This window comes from Nelumbo lutea, chromosome 8 (genome assembly GCF_056320005.1).
Source record: "Nelumbo lutea isolate HS-2025 chromosome 8, American lotus-T2T, whole genome shotgun sequence".
NCBI lineage: Eukaryota > Viridiplantae > Streptophyta > Magnoliopsida > Proteales > Nelumbonaceae > Nelumbo > Nelumbo lutea.
Window position 1 is genome coordinate 15,023,904 of NC_142691.1, and position 19,690 is coordinate 15,043,593.

General features: G+C 37.3%; 1 protein-coding gene across 1 annotated transcript; it reads right to left on the reverse strand.

Moving 5' to 3' along the window:
- Positions 1-8,247: 8,247 nt before the first annotated feature.
- On the reverse strand, positions 8,248-9,432 carry SHN1 (Integrase-type DNA-binding superfamily protein). The gene is made up of 2 exons (XM_088956401.1): positions 9,191-9,432; positions 8,248-9,060 (listed from the first exon to the last, which is right to left on the reverse strand). Exons 1-2 carry the CDS (start codon positions 9,268-9,270, stop codon positions 8,571-8,573), a joined length of 570 nt encoding a protein of 189 aa, XP_088812527.1. The 5' UTR covers positions 9,271-9,432; the 3' UTR covers positions 8,248-8,570.
- Positions 9,433-19,690: the final 10,258 nt, after the last annotated feature.

A 19,690-nucleotide genomic window follows, 5' to 3' on the forward strand; every position in this document is an offset into this window, starting at 1 on the left:
GGTTACTGGTTACAGAGAGAAAAGTGACTCCATCCCCATTTGCCATTTGCAGCCAATAGAAAGATGCCCAACAATTGTGTACCAAATCAAGGGTTCTCTCTCATTTGATCTTGCAGCCAAACACACTCCAATATACCTACTTTCTTTTTTGGTGAAGTGCTGCTCTATCTGCACTGTTATAAATGGTCAATACTAATGAAGTAATGGCATTTCTACATTTCACATTGTTTACCCCATTTATCCAAGATTCATCAGATTTCACCATTGAAAGCCAAACAGCAATTAATTTTATCTACCAGTGTGCATGTACTGTAGATCAAAATAAAGTTTGGACCATCAAATTTTCTGGTCCCAGAATTTGATCCAGAAAGAGACCAACATCATGTTCATATCAAAACCTAAGGATGTGTTTGGTTTGAAGGAAAGAATAGGGAAAGGTAGGAAAACCTTTACAAATCTTATATACATTTTTCTACTTTTCCCTTCCTTCCCCTACTTTTTCCTTCAAACCAAACATAGCCTAAATTTACACCCAGTTTTGTTGAGAAAATTTTGGTGGTTCTTAAATGACACGGGATTTCTTGAAAGCAAAAACTTTGCAAATATTCTGAAAGAACAGACATGCAATCGTATATTGGACTCAGTTTGGAAGGAGTAAAAATGCAAATATATTGAGTGCAAAACTATGTATTTTGTATGTATTTGTATTGCATGTAGAGTTTTTGCTTGTAAGAGGGCTCACCAATGGGCTAGACTTCATTAGGATTTATGTCACCAGGAATTTGACCCAAGGTTGTTAATGAAACCAACCCCACTTAAGGGTGTTCGGTAACATGATTGATTTTGTTTTTGTTTTGGTTTTCAAATACAAAAATCAAAATAGTACTCAACCCAATCCTTGAACCATACCCTTATTTTTAGTGAAGGTTATTAGGGCTGCAAATTGGGTTTTCCTACTTAAAAGAATTTTAACTACATCATGCTTGGATTAGGGTTTGAACACATTGAACTTGACCCAAGTTGCACCCCTAAAGGTTATATCTACAGTTTCTTCCAATTTCAGAAAACCAGACTAGGCATCGACTCGGAGAAAGGAGAAATTCACGGGTTAGAGGTTCTACCAGAGTCGAACCGGGATGATGTAATATATATTATAAATTATATATTAGATTATAATATATTCAAAATATATAACTATATTCTTTTATAGCATATATTTTAGTTTAATTTTAATTTTTCATATTAAAAATTAAGATTTAAAGCAAAAAACGGCATTTTTAGGAAAAATAGTGGGGCAAGGCACCTTTTGCACATTAGGAACATGTATATCTTGAAAAGTTGCCCAAAATAAAAAAAAAAAAAAAGAAAAAAGACCACCCTAATTGGACATTTAAGCACAAAGTTATGGCCTTTAGAAGTTTGCATTTTATCTGTTAAAAAATGTTTAAAAAACTAAGACCAGGCCACCGGTTTTCTAATTCAAGCATCGGGGCTACCAGTTTTCACCAATTTTTTACACATTATGGTTTTAGGGTATGGTCAAACCGGCCAAGAGCCCAAGTCAGAGTTCAACCGATCCAACCAGCTGGTACGGTCAGGTTTTGAAAACACTGGTTTCTCCAATCATATCACTACTCACTATGTAACCTGTTATAGAAATCTCGCAAATATTTTATTGTAAATATAGCATAACATAGAGATGTCAACAGGTTTTGTTTCGTATGGGTTTACCTCAACCCGAACTTGTAGAAAGGTTAGGCTCATTTATCCCAAACCCATAACCAACTCTAGGTTTTACTATGGTTGCCTTGAGCCTGATCCGATAGGGCGGTGGGATCCGATCAAGTCTATTGATTTCCTCTCTATGGTTGATATGCAAATAAGAAAATTTATCAGTACGTTTATGCATGCTTATATGTATATCGGTTTTCATTTATAAGTTATGTGGAGGGCCTCAAAACATTTTGTTATGTTTTTTTTTTTTTCTAAGGTTCAGTTTGGAGAGGAGGACTACAAATACAAATATGTATTCAAACTGAGCCTAAAGTTCATACATTCAATCGTAGTTATCCACTATAAATTGAATCTCCTTATCTAAAGGGAAGAGAGATGGAAAAATATATTAAACAATATCATTGAAATCTGTAAAGTTGGAACTCAAGCTTATGAGGAGACCAAATTATTGGGTAGATTACTGATATAGGCATTCCTAAATTTTCATTTACAATTAGGGAATTTGAACCAAAATCTATACAAAAGTAAAAAAGAGAAGAAGAAATCCTCCAATGGAAACTCTTACCCATTAGGTTTCTCTGTATCCAACTTTTGCCCAGCCACATCTAAAATGGCTTCTAAGCATCTATTGATCTTAAATGATAATTATAAAAAATTTGAAATAGAGTGATAATTCTTGTATGATGTGTACATATTCTAGAGTTCGGGTATAATTGATTGTAATGTTTCTCTTAATATAACCTATTAAAGCATGCGTTTTTCATGTTTTTATATATTTCCAAAGCATATCCAAACCTGAACTACTTGATACAACACCCTATAAACACTTTGGTCTTTGGTCTCTCACCTTTACCACAATGATTTATTAGTTGTTTCCTTCTTTTTTTTTTTTTATGAACAGCAGTTGTTTTGTTATTCCACTAATTAATGTGGAAGGAATTTTCCATATTGCATGACATCAAAGATGTATAATTGATGCAACTAGTTGAATTTAATTCTTATAGTACAAGCTAGATTAAAATTATATAGACACTATTAATTAGGTTTTTTCAGGACTATAGATCTTGTGCAAAACCTGTACTATTCTCTCTCTCTCTGTAATCACAATCATGGTTGAGTTCAACACACAAACAAAAAGTAAAGGGTTCGATTATGATATGGAAAAGATATAATATTGGAAAAACAGTTGACTAATAAACTGAAATCATAAACGTGATAGTGAATCAAGTATTATTTATCAAAATTCATGGGTGGGTTTTGAGATTAGTCAAAACTCTTTCCATATTATATATTCCCTGTATCATGGATTTTCCCAAAAATTAAAGACGAAGTGTATATATATTAGCTCGTTGTGATGCATCTGGAACGTAGGTATAATTTGTACCAACAAGCTTTGAAGAAGCACAACAATCAATTAACAAGTTGAATACAACTAGTAATGGTGCTTCTGACTGGTTAATTTGTAGAGGACCCCTACTGAGCTGATAGGCATGGGCCAACACTTTCATCTTTCAGCTTTAGGCCCACCGAAAGAACAGATCGCATCAAATGCCAGTTCATTAGAGAAAACTTCCAAGAAGGTGGTTGAGTTTAAAAGTTATCCAAATAAAGAGTTCATTTCATGTACCGCCCTGCACATTCTCATAAAAAGAAACCTCATTAAATGTTGAGTTCAATTTATGGGATGCACTGCCCATCTTCATCAGAAATTCATCTATCAATAACCATCCACAGACCCCCTCAATCACAACTCACAAGAGATTAAAAGAGACTCGCATTTACCCAACTCTACCCCAAGATCATATGTATAGACTTTGTATTAAATAACACATAACACATCTAACCAAGACATGATAAGATGAACATATTAGCATGTGCCTTAGCCATGAAATGACATTTTCTTTTTGTGAAAAAAGCCAAGAAATGACATGAAATTTATATTGGGGCCCCAACACGGAGAAAAATGGTTCCACCAGAACATAAACTATGGATGACAATTAAAGAGCTTCAAGCTTTCAACCATAATTATCAATAACAAAGAGATACCTAACTCCTATAATAAATTGGACCCACATAAGAACTACTTGCTTCTCACCCAAACCCCGATAAACTATGGATGACACTTGCTACTAGCTCTAACTAATTAAAATAGTCTCTTAGAGAACATTGTCCATTGATTTTCAACCTACCAAATGGACCCTCCTACACAAGACTTTGATGTACAAATAGAAATCCATCACATGGACTTTGCATGTCTTTTTTGTATCGGGTTTTGGGGTAAGGCGGGTTACGTCGATCGATAAAATTTTAGGTGGCCGCCCCTCCACTTAGAGTAAAGTTTAATTGGGGTTAAGACAAACTTTAAATTTAGAAACCTTAGTTTAGGCAGATGTTCGTAGCCATTTGGGGTCTTGCGAGGGTTAGACTAGATACAATCCTAACTTTTCACATTCTTTTTTTCTTTACAAATTGAATGTTTTCTCGTACTTGAATCCACATTCTCACACTTGATTGATTGAAATTTTACCATTACACACCAAATAACAATGGCCCCATCTGAATTTTGAAGCATTTAGGTCTTTATATCTCTAATGCATTAGAGGTAATTGGGGTCATATATGCAAGATTTTCAGCCAAAATGTCTTGGTAGTTTCTTTAAGTTTCAATAGTAAATTAAAGCTGCGTCTCATCAGATTAGAGTAATGTGAAAAACTTTAATTAAGAGAATAAGATCAGTAACTAATTACAGTTATTCATTTTATCAGGTCAATAACAATTACAGAGCCATGGGCGAGCAAATTTTATTTATATCTACCCTATTGAATCGCAGATGATGCATATGTCATTGATTAGTTCACGAAGATCAACAATTAATGTTTATTGTTTCAGCGACCACTTTACATCAGTCATGGTCATGCTAATGATGTCTAGTTCCATGATGTAGAACATAGTTGACTGTTAAGTGGTTACAAAGCAAAATCCTTAATTTGTCCTTACTATAAATAATCGAAAAATTGCTTATCATTTATAATTAATGTATTGAGATGTCTTGTCCTAATGGATGATATAAATTAAGGCTGATTCGTTTTAATTCTTGCTTATCGAGGCACATAAGCTTTTAGGTAGGTGTGGGTCAAATGGCAAGTAAGGAGAAATATAATAATATTTATATTTATAATTATATAAAGTGGATATTATATATATATATATATATATATATATATATATATATATATATATTTATATTAGCTAGGTTTCATGCAGTTTATAGAAATTAAATCTAAATACTATATATATATATATATCATATATCATTTATCATTTATCATGCATAACAATTAAGTAGCAACTAGTAATGACTTGAGATCAAATCCTGCTAGCTCTAGGGTTAAGAGGGATTATAGGCAGGGGAGATGGGTTATTTGAGACCGATCCATTCCTCACAGAATGCTCTTAATGAACTTGGCTTCAGTCAGTGCAAGGCCCATTTAAACAGCCTTTAGGGCCTTGCATTGGGAATAGTTCCCATGAAATAAGGTGCATAGGTATGGAGATATTCCCAGTGCAAGGCCGAAAAGACTGTTCCAACATGCCTTACACTGACTGAAGCTGATCTCGCACTTAACACCCTTCAGCACATTGCAGCTGCACATTAGGATGTGCTGTGAGGTTTAGTGTGAGGAGCAGATCCGGCCCCGTAATGTAATAGAGCTGTCAACTGAATAGGGATTAGTAATAGTATAAAGTTTATAATTAATAATAAATTATTTTATATTTATATAAATTCATTATATATGTTAAAAAGTAAATAATTTTTTAAAACATTTTTTAAAATTTTCTTCATCTTGGGCACATCGTCACAATAAGTTGGATTTCGATGAGATTAAGACTTAGCAGTTCCTAACTATGATCGAATTTGGATGTAGCTGGATCCTATCCGAATTTGACTTGATTACAACGTTATTGTATTTGATGTAATCGTTTTCGGCCACGTACCAATGTTTTGTGATGTATAAATTTTTTGGCTAAGTACCTCGTTATTTGACCCGGTGGTGGCGTGCCTTAGTGATGAGCTACTTGGTGGCGAACTCCCTGGGGGAGAACTGCTTGATGACGAACTGCTCGGTGGCGAGCCCCTTGGTTGAGAGCTACTTGGTGACAAACTACCGGGTGGAGAACTGCCTGGTGGCGAACTGCTTGGTGGCGAACTGCTTGGGGGCGAACTCCCTGGTGGCGAACTGCCTGGTGGCGAATTGCCTGGTGGCGAATTGCCAGGTGGCGAACTGCCCGATGGCGAGCTGCTCGGTGGCGAGCTGCTTGGGGGTGAACTGCCTGGTGGCGAACTGCTCAGTGGTGAGCTGCTCGGTGGCGAACTGCCTGGTGGCGAACTGCCTGGTGGCGAACTGCCTACTAGGCGGCCGATGACTTAGAGAATGCTGGAGCTCCTTGGTGCGGCGCAATCCGACTGCCCTCAGCATGAGGTGGTCTTCTTTCCTTTGTAGGCTACGGGAGCTGAGGGACCTGCGAGAACTTCATCTTTTCCTCCTCTTTGTAGGCGGCAGGAGCTGAATGACCTGCGAGAACTGAATCAGAGGTCCCGGGGGTATTTTCTCGGTGGGGGCTCTCCGACGCTTAAGTTAGCACTCTTATTGTAGAGAGCTTTGAAGGTAATATGAGAGAGCTAGAGAGCAGGGTTACCTCTCTTTTTTCCTCTCCCTCCCCTTTGGGGGTGAGGTCTTTATATACCGGAGTCCTCGCGGTTTAGCTGGGCGAAAAAGCCTCCAAACGGTGAGACTTGTCGCATCCTGTCAGAACCGGGGTACGGTGGTGAACTCCTCGAGGTCGTCAAGCTGGCGCTTGTGTCAGGCGGAAAGGTCAGCGCCTGGGCTGGGTTGTCAGAGGGGTGCCTGCGTCAGTCGGCGGATCAGTGTCTAGGCCAGGTCGTCAGGTCGGCGCCTGTGTCAGTCGGCGGGTCAATGTCTAGACCAGGTTGTCAGGTCGGTGCCTGTGTTAGTCGGCGGGTCAGTGTCTAGACCAGGTTTGTCGGTGGGTGCCTTGGCCGGATCATGCGCTAGGCTGGTCCAGGTCGGCCAAGTCGTGCAAGCCGCACGCCGCACGCAGCTCGCGCACGCCGTGCGCAGTTCGCGCAGGCCGCGCGCGCGCCGCACAGGTCACGTGCGCCACGCGCAGGTCGCGCAGGTCGCGCAGGTGCGTGTCAAGCCGCACGCAGGTCGTGCCAGGCCGGCCAGATTGGTGCCCGGGTGGGTCACCAACTTTGTAAATTTGTTGGCTGGGTGTTTTCCTAATTATCACGAGGTGCCACATGTCACAATTTCACTGGAGGGTCAAATCTGCCCTCATCAGTATTTGTACAGTCCAAAAAGATAAATGGCAACATGCATCTTTGCCACATTAAATCCCCAGTCCCCACCTAGTATTCAAGCACTCTAAATCTGATGATCACAAATTGTTCCCACATCCTTAATTATAAAACACCACGGCTGTGTATTGGAAACATTTCTCAATAAATAACAAGGAAGATATTCCCAACACACTACTTTAATACCGTGGGTAGGGATGTAGGAAGAGTTAGTGGGTAACACCTCCCAATACACTGCTTTAATAACAAGGAAGGTACATGTTTCACGTTTTTTAACTATAAATGAATATGGTGGCTAGTAAGTTAGTTATAAATGAAGTACTGTTATATTATAAGTGATATGTGTCTACAAAACTTTGTTGATCCGGGCAGTTGAACCCGGACAGTTGACCGAGTCCCTACAGATTTAGACGATTTGATCATTTGACAATGGTTGAAGTTCAAATGGCCCTCTACCCGGTTAATTTACCTGGTTGTTATCTGGGTTAGTTTTTAAAACCCTAGGAGTAATTAGTGTTATTTGGTGCACTTCATTCTTCATTGACTTAATCGATCAAATGGGTTTTGTTTTGATGATATAATTTCCTACTTATGTTGCCACATATATTCCTCATAAAATGAATCCATTTGGGTTGCAAATGGATTGGATCGAATGGGATAATGTATAGATCTGAATTTAAATTAGATAAGATTCAGATTGAACTTAGATATTAAATGGCATTACTGAATTAAAGTAAAAAAACATAAAAGTGTTATATTATTAATAAAATGAATAAAAAATGTCTTCATGTTGAGATAAAACAAACTTAAATCAGATTGAATTCGAATTCGGATAAATGGATACTATTTACAGCCCTAGAATCCTCCATTTTGTGGGGCTAAATATGGGCTTGTGTGAGGCTTTTCTGGTTTGGTTTGTCAAGTGCAATTGCACTCTGCAACTGATTTTGTGGCTTGGACTGTAAAGGGATCCAACCACACAAGGATTCACGAACACTCCAATCTCAATTGGAGATCCCATAAGTAATGTCTATGCTAAGTACACTGTCAGAGAGAGAGAGAGAGAGAGCCTAAATATACCAAGATAAACCCAAATGACAGCATAAATATTATTCTTGCTGAGACAAATATTATTGCCGGGCCAAAATCCATTAATTAATAGAAGGGCTATTAAACAAGTTCCATTTATTCTGTGCTTGTTACATATATCCAAGTGTTCTAAATTCTAATGGGCCACTGGTACTGTTACCAAAGGTCCAAATTTTTGACATGATCATCAACCGAGGTGGATAAAATCTATAGTATGCCTCTTAGCTTCTACACTGAGAGGACTCAATTCAAATATCTAATAACTACAGTTGTCAATGAAGCCATTAAATTGGGAGTTTGGACTTAATTAATTGGACCATTTTTACAGGCCCCGCCCTTTCCTCTTGGTAAATCTATTGTAAAAAGGCTAAGGACTAGAACAATTTCTGTTCAAAAGTTCCTCTATCATCTGCAATGCAATCTTCTCCTCTTCAGGCAGTCCAACTTTGGCATCCGCCTCCACCAACTCCGGTGTCTCCGGCAATAAAGCCGGTGTGGCCTCAGGGGCCTGAGAGTTCTTCTGACCAAGCTCAACAGTCATGACCCAACTCGAGTCTGAACGCGCTCCAGCCCGCTTCTGCCAGACTCCAAAATGCGAATTCTCTGTGTCGAGCCTCAAACAAGTGAGGGATGGGGAGGGGGTTTTGCAACACCTACGTAGCTTTGCGCTAAGCGTCGATGACGGAGCCGTCGGAGACAGCCGAGAGCCCTCGCTTGTCTTCGCATCCCCGGCCGGAGTCTTGACCACCGGGAAGTTGGTCTTTGCATTGCGCCCACTCATTAACACTGCCGCCTCATCGTAGGCCCGAGCGGCCTCTTCGGCTGTCTCGAACGTGCCCAGCCACACCCTTCTCTTCCTGAAGAACACCAACAAAGTAGAGAGACACATAAATCGAAAAGATCAACCAAAGCCAGCGCACACAAAAACCCAGTAAGAAAAACCGAAAATTTCCGATGGAAATTGGCTGGCCTATCTATTGAACTTACAGCAATGGGTGGCGAATCTCAGAGACCCATGAGCCCCAATGGCGCTGCCTGACGCCTCGGAACTTCTTAGTTTGTACCATGTTTAGGAGAAGAGAGAAAGAAGAATGTGTGTGTGAGAGAAAGAGAGAGAGAGAGAGAGACGAGTTGGCCTGTTCCACAGATCTCGAAGTACGTTACTCAACTTGCTCTTCTGACTTCTCAGACGAGAAGTTATAGAGGAATGGTGGTGGGGTGGGGTGGGGTGGGGGGGGTGGGGTGGGGGGTCTACGTATGTGCCCCGACCAATAAACAAACGATGATGAGTTGTCGGTGTATGACTTTCGAGGACACTTTCAATAAAAACACATCACCTACGCCTTCCCTCAGACGATTTAATTTAATTTAACTGACTACGGAAAATAAAGGCCTGTATTTCATACATAATTGCATATCTATATGTACATATATTGTATATATTGCATAAGAAGGCCAAATAGACAATAGTTCTTTCACCTCAATGCTGACATAGTTATATCAAAGGGTCGGATCTGGTTCAGGAATTATCACGGGGTGTATCAGTCTCAAACCAATTATTAATAATTGGTTTTATATGATAGACTTAGAACCATTTAGTTATTAATTAAGATAATTGGATTTGATCTGATTGTACTTAATATCTATAATTACTTCTTACTTCTGATAGTCACCGGAGCGGATTCGGTGGAGACAAAAACATATATACCCGGCTGAATTACCCATCACGGTTGAACATGCCAATGTTAAGTAGAGTTGGGTCCCAGATGTGGCGGCTTACGGTGAGAGTTGGCGTGTTTATCCGTGATAGGTATTTGAGCAGGGTGTGTATGATTTTGTATCCAGATCATTCGGACTTGATAGTGATGAAGGTGATTTGGCCAAATCTAGTAAAAAGGGGACATGTGGACACGACCTCACCAAGGGATGACAATTCAGCCTGATAATTTTAGTTCACAACAATTGAGTTTGGGTATTCAGTCACCTCGGCACAAAAGCCGCCTTGGCTTAAGACTCACCTCGGTGCAGGGCCACTTCGGTACAAGTCTCACCTCGGCATCGAGGCACATCGGTATTCAAGCCAATTTGGAACTAAAAGACCGAAATACCAGTTCAAAACCAACAACTCGAATCGCCACGTAACTGACTCCCGCATAACCAACTCCGGAGGTCTCTTCGATGGATCCCAAATCTTTCGAGATCACGATGAGCTAACAGATCTTGACTTTTTCGGGATCATGATGAGGATTTATCCTAATTCCGCCAAAATCAGAAGTGGGACGAGATAAGCCTTACCTGTATACTGTTCCTTCAGAAGCGGAGCAAACTCTATCTCCACACCTCAGATATCTCGGAGCTCTTTCGTGGCACCAGGTAGGCATGCTTTTTCTACTCTCTAGCTCTCTAAGCTCTCAAAGCTCTTCAGCTCGCATCAGATTACTAACTTAAGCATTCAGAGCGACCTTATCGGGTTAACCACCCTGGGTTCTCTGATCTTGCCTTGCAGATTCACCTAGCTCGCTGTCCGACTGGAAGCCAGACCATCCTCCTATAGGGAGTAGTCAGATCAGATAGTAACAACTCAAAAGTTAAAAAGTAATTTTTGATAGTATAACTTTAATAAACTTGATAGTAGTAAATAAAATGATAAGTTGTTTATAGTTTGATAAAACAAGTGTTTTCAACCAAAATTGTCTTATATATTACCTATCAAATTTACCCTTTTGTGAGTATGATGATTTTATATGATCACATGGACCTCCCTTCATTTTTCACACTAGTAAATGTGCACACACATTTCATGTGCCAATTTTAGTAATAATAATAAATAATAATAAATAAAATGTGCACAAACATTTTTCACAACAACAACAACAACAACAATAATAATAATAATAGTAATAATAATAAATAATAATAATAATAATAATAAATAATAATAACAATGATAATATTAGAGATGTGTTTAGATTCCTTTTAATTTCTTCTATAATCTTTTATATTTCTATCTAATTTTAAGATTTTATTATTTAATTATGACATTTATTTTTATATAATATGATATGAATGTACAATAGTATGTATGTCTTTCTATTTTCTATAAATGTTTTTTTTTTGTTTTTCTATAGATTATACTATTTTTATCTATTTTTATTTTTATTATTTAATTGTCACATCATGGGTTAACCTAGACTATTGAATTCTTGAACCATTTACCGAATGGAAAATATTTTCCTTTTTGAGACAATTTTAAATTTGATATTCCATTTCCACAATCAATAAAAATAATTCTTATTTATCACACTTGCCTTTTTTAATATGAATTAACTAACTATGAAATCATGGGTTGATCACTTGACCTATTGATCCAAATAGCTAGACCATTGACCCACCACTCAGGGAGGAAAATGGTTCATTTATAAATCAATTTTAAAAATTGTATTCCATTTCCACCATTAATAAAAGTAATTTTTATTTATCATACCTATTTTTGTTTATTATGACAAATATATAATATTGGAGGTGCATGTGCCTAAAATTTACAAATTTTTTTATTTATCTATTTTTAATTTTTTCGTACTTAATTATAACATCATGGATTTACCTAATTTATGCAAATGAAAAAACTACTTACTTGCCACTTAGAAAAACCAATTTAATTTTTAGTTGAGTTTAAAAATTTTAGGTTTTATACTATTAATACAAGTGTTCATGGATTTAATTAGTGAAACTTAATGAATACTTTACATATAAGATCTAATGAGAAAGAATGAGACTTAACATTTAAATATAGGACTTAATGAAGGAATAAAATGCACTAAAAAGTAATATCTGAATTACAATTTTTGCCCTCCCAATAGAGAGTAACCAAATTCAAAAAGATAGGTATTTTAGTAAAAAATTTTCAAAAACCATGGGGAACTATTCACTTAGTAGAATACATATAGATATATGGTTATTTATTTTTAAACCAAATTAATAAAAATGTAACAAGTTAGAATAAAACCCTCATAAGTATTAATTATTTTTTACTTTCGAATAAAATCATTCTTAAATTTCTCTGAATCCCTTCTATCCCTCTCTAATAAAGTAATCCTAAACATGATCTTTGCTTTGAACATATCAAAACCCAAAATTGTCTATCCAAACCTAAGGGATTTACTTGCTGGTATGAATAACATAAATATGATACAAAACATCACCCTATGACTGCCATGTGTGCTCTCTAGAGATGATAAAGGACCACTTGGCCCACAGTTGATTGCAGCCCAACCCAAGAAAAAGGGATGATGTAATCTGATCCACGTACATTCATTTTCTGTGTACTCAACTCTAACATAGTCCATTATTGTGGGTCCCCATACTCGTACAGTGGAAAGTCTGGCAGTTGAGAGGGTTTACTTTGTTACTTGCATTCTTATGACAAATAGGACTCTTTTCTTGACTTCACATAAATAACTATACAAACTTCTCTTGACTAGTGAGAAGTTCAAGGAATTGGAAACATGAAGGAGTTCTTTGGTAGGAATACAAATACAAATATGTGCTGCATAAATATATACAAAATATAAGGTTTTGCATTTTAAAAATTTGTATTTGTATTCCTTTCAAACTGAGTCTAAGGGATTGATAAGGCGTTATATTAAAAACTTTGATTGATCCCATGTAAAATAATGATTTTAGAGCAGTTCATTTACCTGGGTAAATAATATTTTCTTTAAATTTAATTAAATCATTTTTTTATCCACATGAATACATAATGAAATAATATTGTCCTTTTAATAATTATATTTTTATGGATAAAGTGAATATTGTATAACTTTATCTGAAAAACAAAAGAATACTGGTAAATATACTTATTGGGACAAATATTTTTCAAGAAACATTTACACCAATAAACACATTTGCCCTGATAAATGATTTACCATTTAACCAAGGAGACCTTGAGATCAGTTGAACAAATACTTTCACTAAATTATGAACCCTTGAATTATTTCTTACATCTCAATTAGGTGATCGCACCTATTCAACCAATTTGGCCAAACCTAGCTAAATCCAATTAAATGTGAACAGAACTAGACTTTTAAGGTCAAATATAAGCCTGCTTTACCATTTATTCATTTAGATAGGATCTATAAACAGGTCTACAAAGATAAAGCTGTCAGATCTGGATGGATGGATGTGCTTAAATGAAGTGGGTCACTGCTGGTTTAATGGTTTAATTTGGAATTTCCTTTTGGTATAATGTGTTGCAGCTTTGGTCCTGTAGGGGTGAGGTGACATTTGTTACAACTTAAACTTGTAGTTAGGAGGTTAATAGAGTAGAAAAGAAGACACGCGTCTCATCGTCTATTGCTTTTACACAACACCCCCAATCCAGGATTTAATGTTTGAATATGGTAATAGGGAAAAATAATTAAGCTTATTCCTCACCTCTGGGTAGTTTCTCTATCCTTGATATAGAGTTTGATGTAGCTAGCTAGATCATCAGCTGCAGATCAACCCCATTTCCATGTCCTAGGAGAGCATAAAATGCACCCTTTCCCAATCTCCAAGTTAAAAGTTCTAAATTGATGATTTTAGTTTTAGGATGAGAATGCAAATGAAAGGAGTGCAGATTTTGTTTCAGATTTTACTTCATTTGCCTTTAGGTTTCATTTTATTTCATCTTCATGTAGGGATAAGACTTCATTGCAAACAAATGGGTCTAAGGAAAATTTAATGCATCCATGTGCATTCTATGGACTAAAGGACCAATCCTTTTTATGGATAATTCAGTTTCCTCCCATCGCGATTATCCAAAGGTTATGGTGGTTATGAGTTTGGGGATGGGCTAAGGATCAAAATTTTGTCATGTATTATTGGCCGATATGTATTGTATCGAAGCCTTTTTGATACATCTTCGCAGAGAGTGTTTGGAATCGGCAAATCGTTCAGAGGGTAAATCGGTCTTAAACCGACCCCTTTAAACCAGTTTTGAAAAAAAAAAAAGAACACATAAAAATCAGTACCTGTATATATATTTTGAACCTTGGGATGGGCTATCCCCGATACGTGTCCCATGGAGAAAACAGGGCACCTACCAATTTTGACCTATAGGTGGCCACATTTAGGACTATGTCTCAAGTTTAGAGGTCAAAGTGTGACCCACCTAATAACTGAACCATCTCATGAGTAGACTTGTTTTGATTAATTTGTTCATTCCGGTCCAAATAATAACAATTAAAGCACAAAATTCTGATTACTTGATCATCTCATATTGATGTAACTCAGATCAGTCTATTTGCTGGTCTAGGTCACACGAGTCAGCCTAGCAAATATTTGTGGTCATTAGATTGATGTTTCAGTCTTCCCATTAAAAAAAATAATAATAAATGAAAATGACATTCAATGCTATTTAGTGGTGCTCAAAGAACATAATAATGACTATATTATCATTCGATAATTAACATACATACCATTTACATATTAATTAGCCGGTTGGAAAAGTCTTTGCAGTCTACCAAAGGGCATAGCTAGATTTAGATTCAGGTCTGGGGCACAGAGCCACAGCGCTTGGTTTTAAACTCAGACCTACCAAATTCTTAATATAAGCTTGAAAAATTCATGCATAAAGACATCGGATGCTGACAGCTGATATATTACGTGTAGTATATATTCATATTATTTCATTAATTCAAGTGTTGTAAGTTATAACTAACATCAAATTAAAGGTGTTAGTGTCCAAGTTCTTTTAACCAACCTGTAAACTTGAATAAGACCTGATAATGATATATAGTTGGAAGTGAGTTGTGTAGACGGTTTCCACTAATTAGATTTACAATCAAAAGAAGTAAGAACCATTTAATAAAATGCTTACACATTCAACTATAAACCCAAAACTAATAATATAACAGGTCCAAAATTTAGGTCCAATTTTCCTATTAATAACTCAGATAACTAATATATCACAAGCTTCTGCCAGCCCTACAATTTGTACCCTCCTTTGGCCGTAACTTGTGGCCATGTCTACCTTTGCCGCCATTGCCAGCCCCACAATTACCATCTCAATGGATTTTAATTATTTTTGGAGGGCCATAGTTGTCCTTTCCAATGGTTGGACCTTTCTTCTCTTAATGTATATTCTCCAGTAGTTGGACTTTATTTGCTATTGTATTAGTTCTAGAGATGATGTTGTAGGGCCTGAATCTTGTTATAAACATATGCCATGTATTGTATTATGGTTCCGGTCCAACACCTCTTACTATATCAAGAGTAATACAAGTCTGGATCTCGGTCCATGAGAACTCTGCCCATATTTATCTTAGCCATATATAGAGAACATCTCATCCTCTATGCAGAGGGAGATGTTTCCAATTCACAGAGGGTAGTGTATTATGGGTAAGCATGAACAGAATTCCTGTGGACAGGAGATCCGGAGTTAAATAATGCTAATGAATAAGGTTCAAAGTTTCGATATCAGATAACATGGCACCTTTAATAACATCTCCCTTGCTCTTTTTTCCCCAAAATGATGGTTGCAGGATTTTTCCACATTAACATTGGAATAAATCAGCTAACACACCGACGAGCCAGCACTTCCGTTGGTCCTATAAGGAGTTCATCGAAATGTTATTTTTAAGGTATTTGAAGAAACCTGTGCTTTTAAATGTTAAGGATACTAAAACCGAACTTCTGTTAAAATATCAAAAAAAAAAAAAAAAGTGTAAACATATGTGATACGCATGTTTGAACCTCGCTAATGAAACTCTCAATGTCATATAGGCTCTGCCATTTTATAATTTTTTTTTTTTTCTAAAATGCATTCATTTGTGTCTTTTATTAACAATCTGAAATAATCCATTTCAAGATATTGATGGGGTTGTCTCAAATTTCATGCAAAATCAAAATAAAATTACTATGTTCCATTTTTTTTTTTACTTTTTATTGTGGCAAAAGAATCACCCTTGTATTAATTAGAATGACCTTATATGTGGAGTGCGAGAGATATGATAGTGCAGTGATGGACGGCGGCCCTTACATGAGATATATGCAAAAGGGTGGGCCGTTCGGTTGTACTTCCTATTTATATGTACAAAAGAGGAAAATAGTCTTTGTAAATGACTTCTGTGAAATTGATCCATCCATTGAGTAGAGCGGTTGGGTTTAACCCAATTTGGGCTTCACACCAAACTGCCCAGGCGAAAGTGCATTGGAAAAATAGATGCAAGGTTGTCTCTTCACTACTATTAAAAAGGCGCACATTCTGTCTGGTTCTTGGAGCCAGGCTGAACATTTTTGTTTGGTTAGCAATCCATCCCATAGGAGCTTCCATTGGAAGAGCTAGAATCTGCGTGGTATTTTGAGATTCCATATCAATTTCCAGTTGTAGTGAGAGTTGGAACTGGAGCTTTCAAATGAGAAGAAGAGTTGATAGGCCGATTTCACCGAACAGATACTTGACTTGTTCTTCTTCCAGATGACTTTGTCTGTGGACTGGTTTGGCTCTGGAGCTATTGATAAGATATGAGGTACGGCTGACTCCTAGTAGGTTTAGTTTGGAGACGTCCCATGAGCCTTCCGAAGTGAGGAGTTCTGAAACCTTCAGATTCCTAACTTGAGGGTAAGATACTGAGGGATTCAGATACGGAATGTGTGCCGGTGGTGTAGGTATCCAAGAGTCAGTGATTGTTGAGATATCATGCAAATCTTTGATTGATCACAACAGATTTGACTTTTAACTGAAATAACATAGAGTGGGCTTGCTGCCACCATTGTGAGCTACCTCGACTTCTTGAAGCCGCAAAGAAGTGTGGGGAAAATATTTGGCTGTTATTTGATACTCCAAATCCGTTTATTATCAATCAGCGGTCTCTAGATTTACTTTCCAAACATGGCCTTGTTCACAATCTGAATCCCAACCCTCCTTGCAGTTAAGGCCTACATACCTTATTCCAAGAGATAGTGTGGGTGGTCTTCCTAGGGGGACATTTATTTTTTGTCCTGACATGGATTGGAAGGTGTTCAGAACTTTGACAAAGGCTTTTACATGAGCCAATTCTGCTATGCAAAATAAAATGCAGTCATTTGCAAAAAAAAGTGAGTGACTGCAACTGCTTCTTTACTGCTTTGAATTCCTTCAATTTGACGTGAGGACACTGGTTCAGCAACTGGGTTAGCACTTCCATACCTATGATGAATAGGTACGGAGAGATGGGTCCCCCTGCCTTATTCCCCGGTTAAGTTTAAAGTGATCATGGGATTCGCCTGCCAATTTAATGGAGAAGGAAGCAGTGGGCACACGTTGATGCAGCAAGTTGTACCATTTTTGTGGGAACTCCATCTTTTTGAGTACATGAAATAAATATCACCATCCCATTCTGTCAAATGCCTTGGATATGTCTAACTTGAGTGCAATGTATTTTTTACCCTTATTCTGGGATTTCATCTTGTGCATAATTCCTTTACCAGCAAGATGTTGTTGGTAAAGGATTTCATCTTGTGCAGTAATTCCTTTACCAGCAAGATGTTGTCACTGATCTGCCTTCCTTTTACGGGAGAAATGAAGTATTGACATTTCTTTTTTCTTTTTCTTCCCAAAACAATCAATTCAAACAATATCTGCATGTAGGGGTGTCAATTGGACCGGATTTGGTTCAATCTGATCTGGTTTGATAGGAGTCCATTACATATGGATCAGGTCCTATCTAATCCAAGGAATACTCTCGACCATTTTGGACCAGTCTAATTCAATGTTTCGATGGTCCAATATGTTCAAATTGGTTTTGATTTAGATTGGTTCCAACCCAAAGTTGGTCCATTGACACTTGTATCCTTATCTTCTATCAATGGACCAGATATTAATTCAATATGACCCAAACCAACATAAATCCAATATGGATGGACCAGGTCCAATCTAATCCAATAAATATTTCAGACCATTAAATTTGGGACTGATTCAAAATTCATTTTGCCTTATTGGTCCATCCAAACCGTCCAAATTGATTTTGATTTAAATAGGGTCCAAACCAAAACTGGCCCATTGACACCCTTAACTGTATGGTCCTCAAGGGAAGGATGACATTAAGGGCATTATCGTTTGCTCTGAAGTCTGACATTTGAAAGTATAATAATTACATTAAGAAGTATATTGGTATTGGTGAACTTCTTTTCTCTGAATTTTGAATGTAGAAAATGTTGTTCTGAATTCTGAATTCTGAAAATTATCAAATATCCATTTTGACCCCATATATGAGAGTTTTGTTTGTCAAAGTTGTATTATTGCATTTTAGGCTGCGTTTGGAAATGATGCAAATAAGTGTGAATGCAAATATGTAGAGTGTAAAATGATTCATATAAATTGCAAAATTGGGTTAGTTTTGTACTGACAAATTTACCTTCTTACCAAAAAAACTTTTAACTATAATAGATGTAAACATGAATTTCAATAAAGCATATGCTCTTTTTTTTTTTTTTTTATCAAAAACCCACTTGAATGCAAATTTACTTCTTTTTTATTGATTTACTTTTACCTCTTATTATCAATGTAAATATGTATTGGTCTATCATTTGTCAATGCATAAATGTAATGTTGCCAAACATAGGCAAAAGTGAACCCGAGTGCAAATTTACCCTGAAGTGTATCGTTTCCAAACGTAGCCTTAAGAAATAAGAGATAAGTGGAAATGAACAAACAATTTTCTCTTAGGCTCAGTTTGTTTACTGAAAAAGGGATGAGAAAAGGAAATATTCCTAAATGATTCTCCCTTTCTTGTGTTTGTTTATTGGTAAACAGTGTTTTGTGATGAGAAACAAGAGGGACGTGGGATCCTAAAATTAAGTGAGCGGGGTCACACCAAAACAGTGTGACCCCGGTGAGAAAAGAAAACGCTAAGAAAATTGCTCAGGCTTTGTCAAAGCAAGAAGTCGATCATCTCCTCTCTCTCCACCACTAACCATCTTCTTCCTATTATCAGCACCTCCACCATCGTCTCTAATCATCACCACATCTTCCTCCAACATCCCAACCATAACCTCCTCTTTGTTCGCTCATTCGCCTACTCCTTAGCGAAGGAGGCTACTGCTGAGCGTCACCATCGGAAGCGTCACCTTTGTATTGAACCCCCACTCCACACCCTCCGCCGAGACCCTAACGCACCACGCCCGCGTCCCGACCCTAAATCACCATTGCAGAGCATAACAAAAGAGGGAGACTGAACTTAATCCTCCCAATCGCCGCCGGATGTGGACGCGGGCGACTGACCTTCCCAAAATCAAAAACAAAGAGAAGAGGGTCTCGACACAGCCCGCCATGCGATGGCGTCATTGGTGAAGAGCGTCTTCACAACGATCAGAGAAAAAGGCATCAGTGGACTCTTATCTGGAAAAAGGCGTCGTTGGTGAAGGATATTCCACAAGTCCACCTTAGATTAGATCCAGACGTTGAAAATGTTGTTAAATCCTGCAACCGAAAGGATTGAACAAATCTTTAACAATATCTGGAAAATA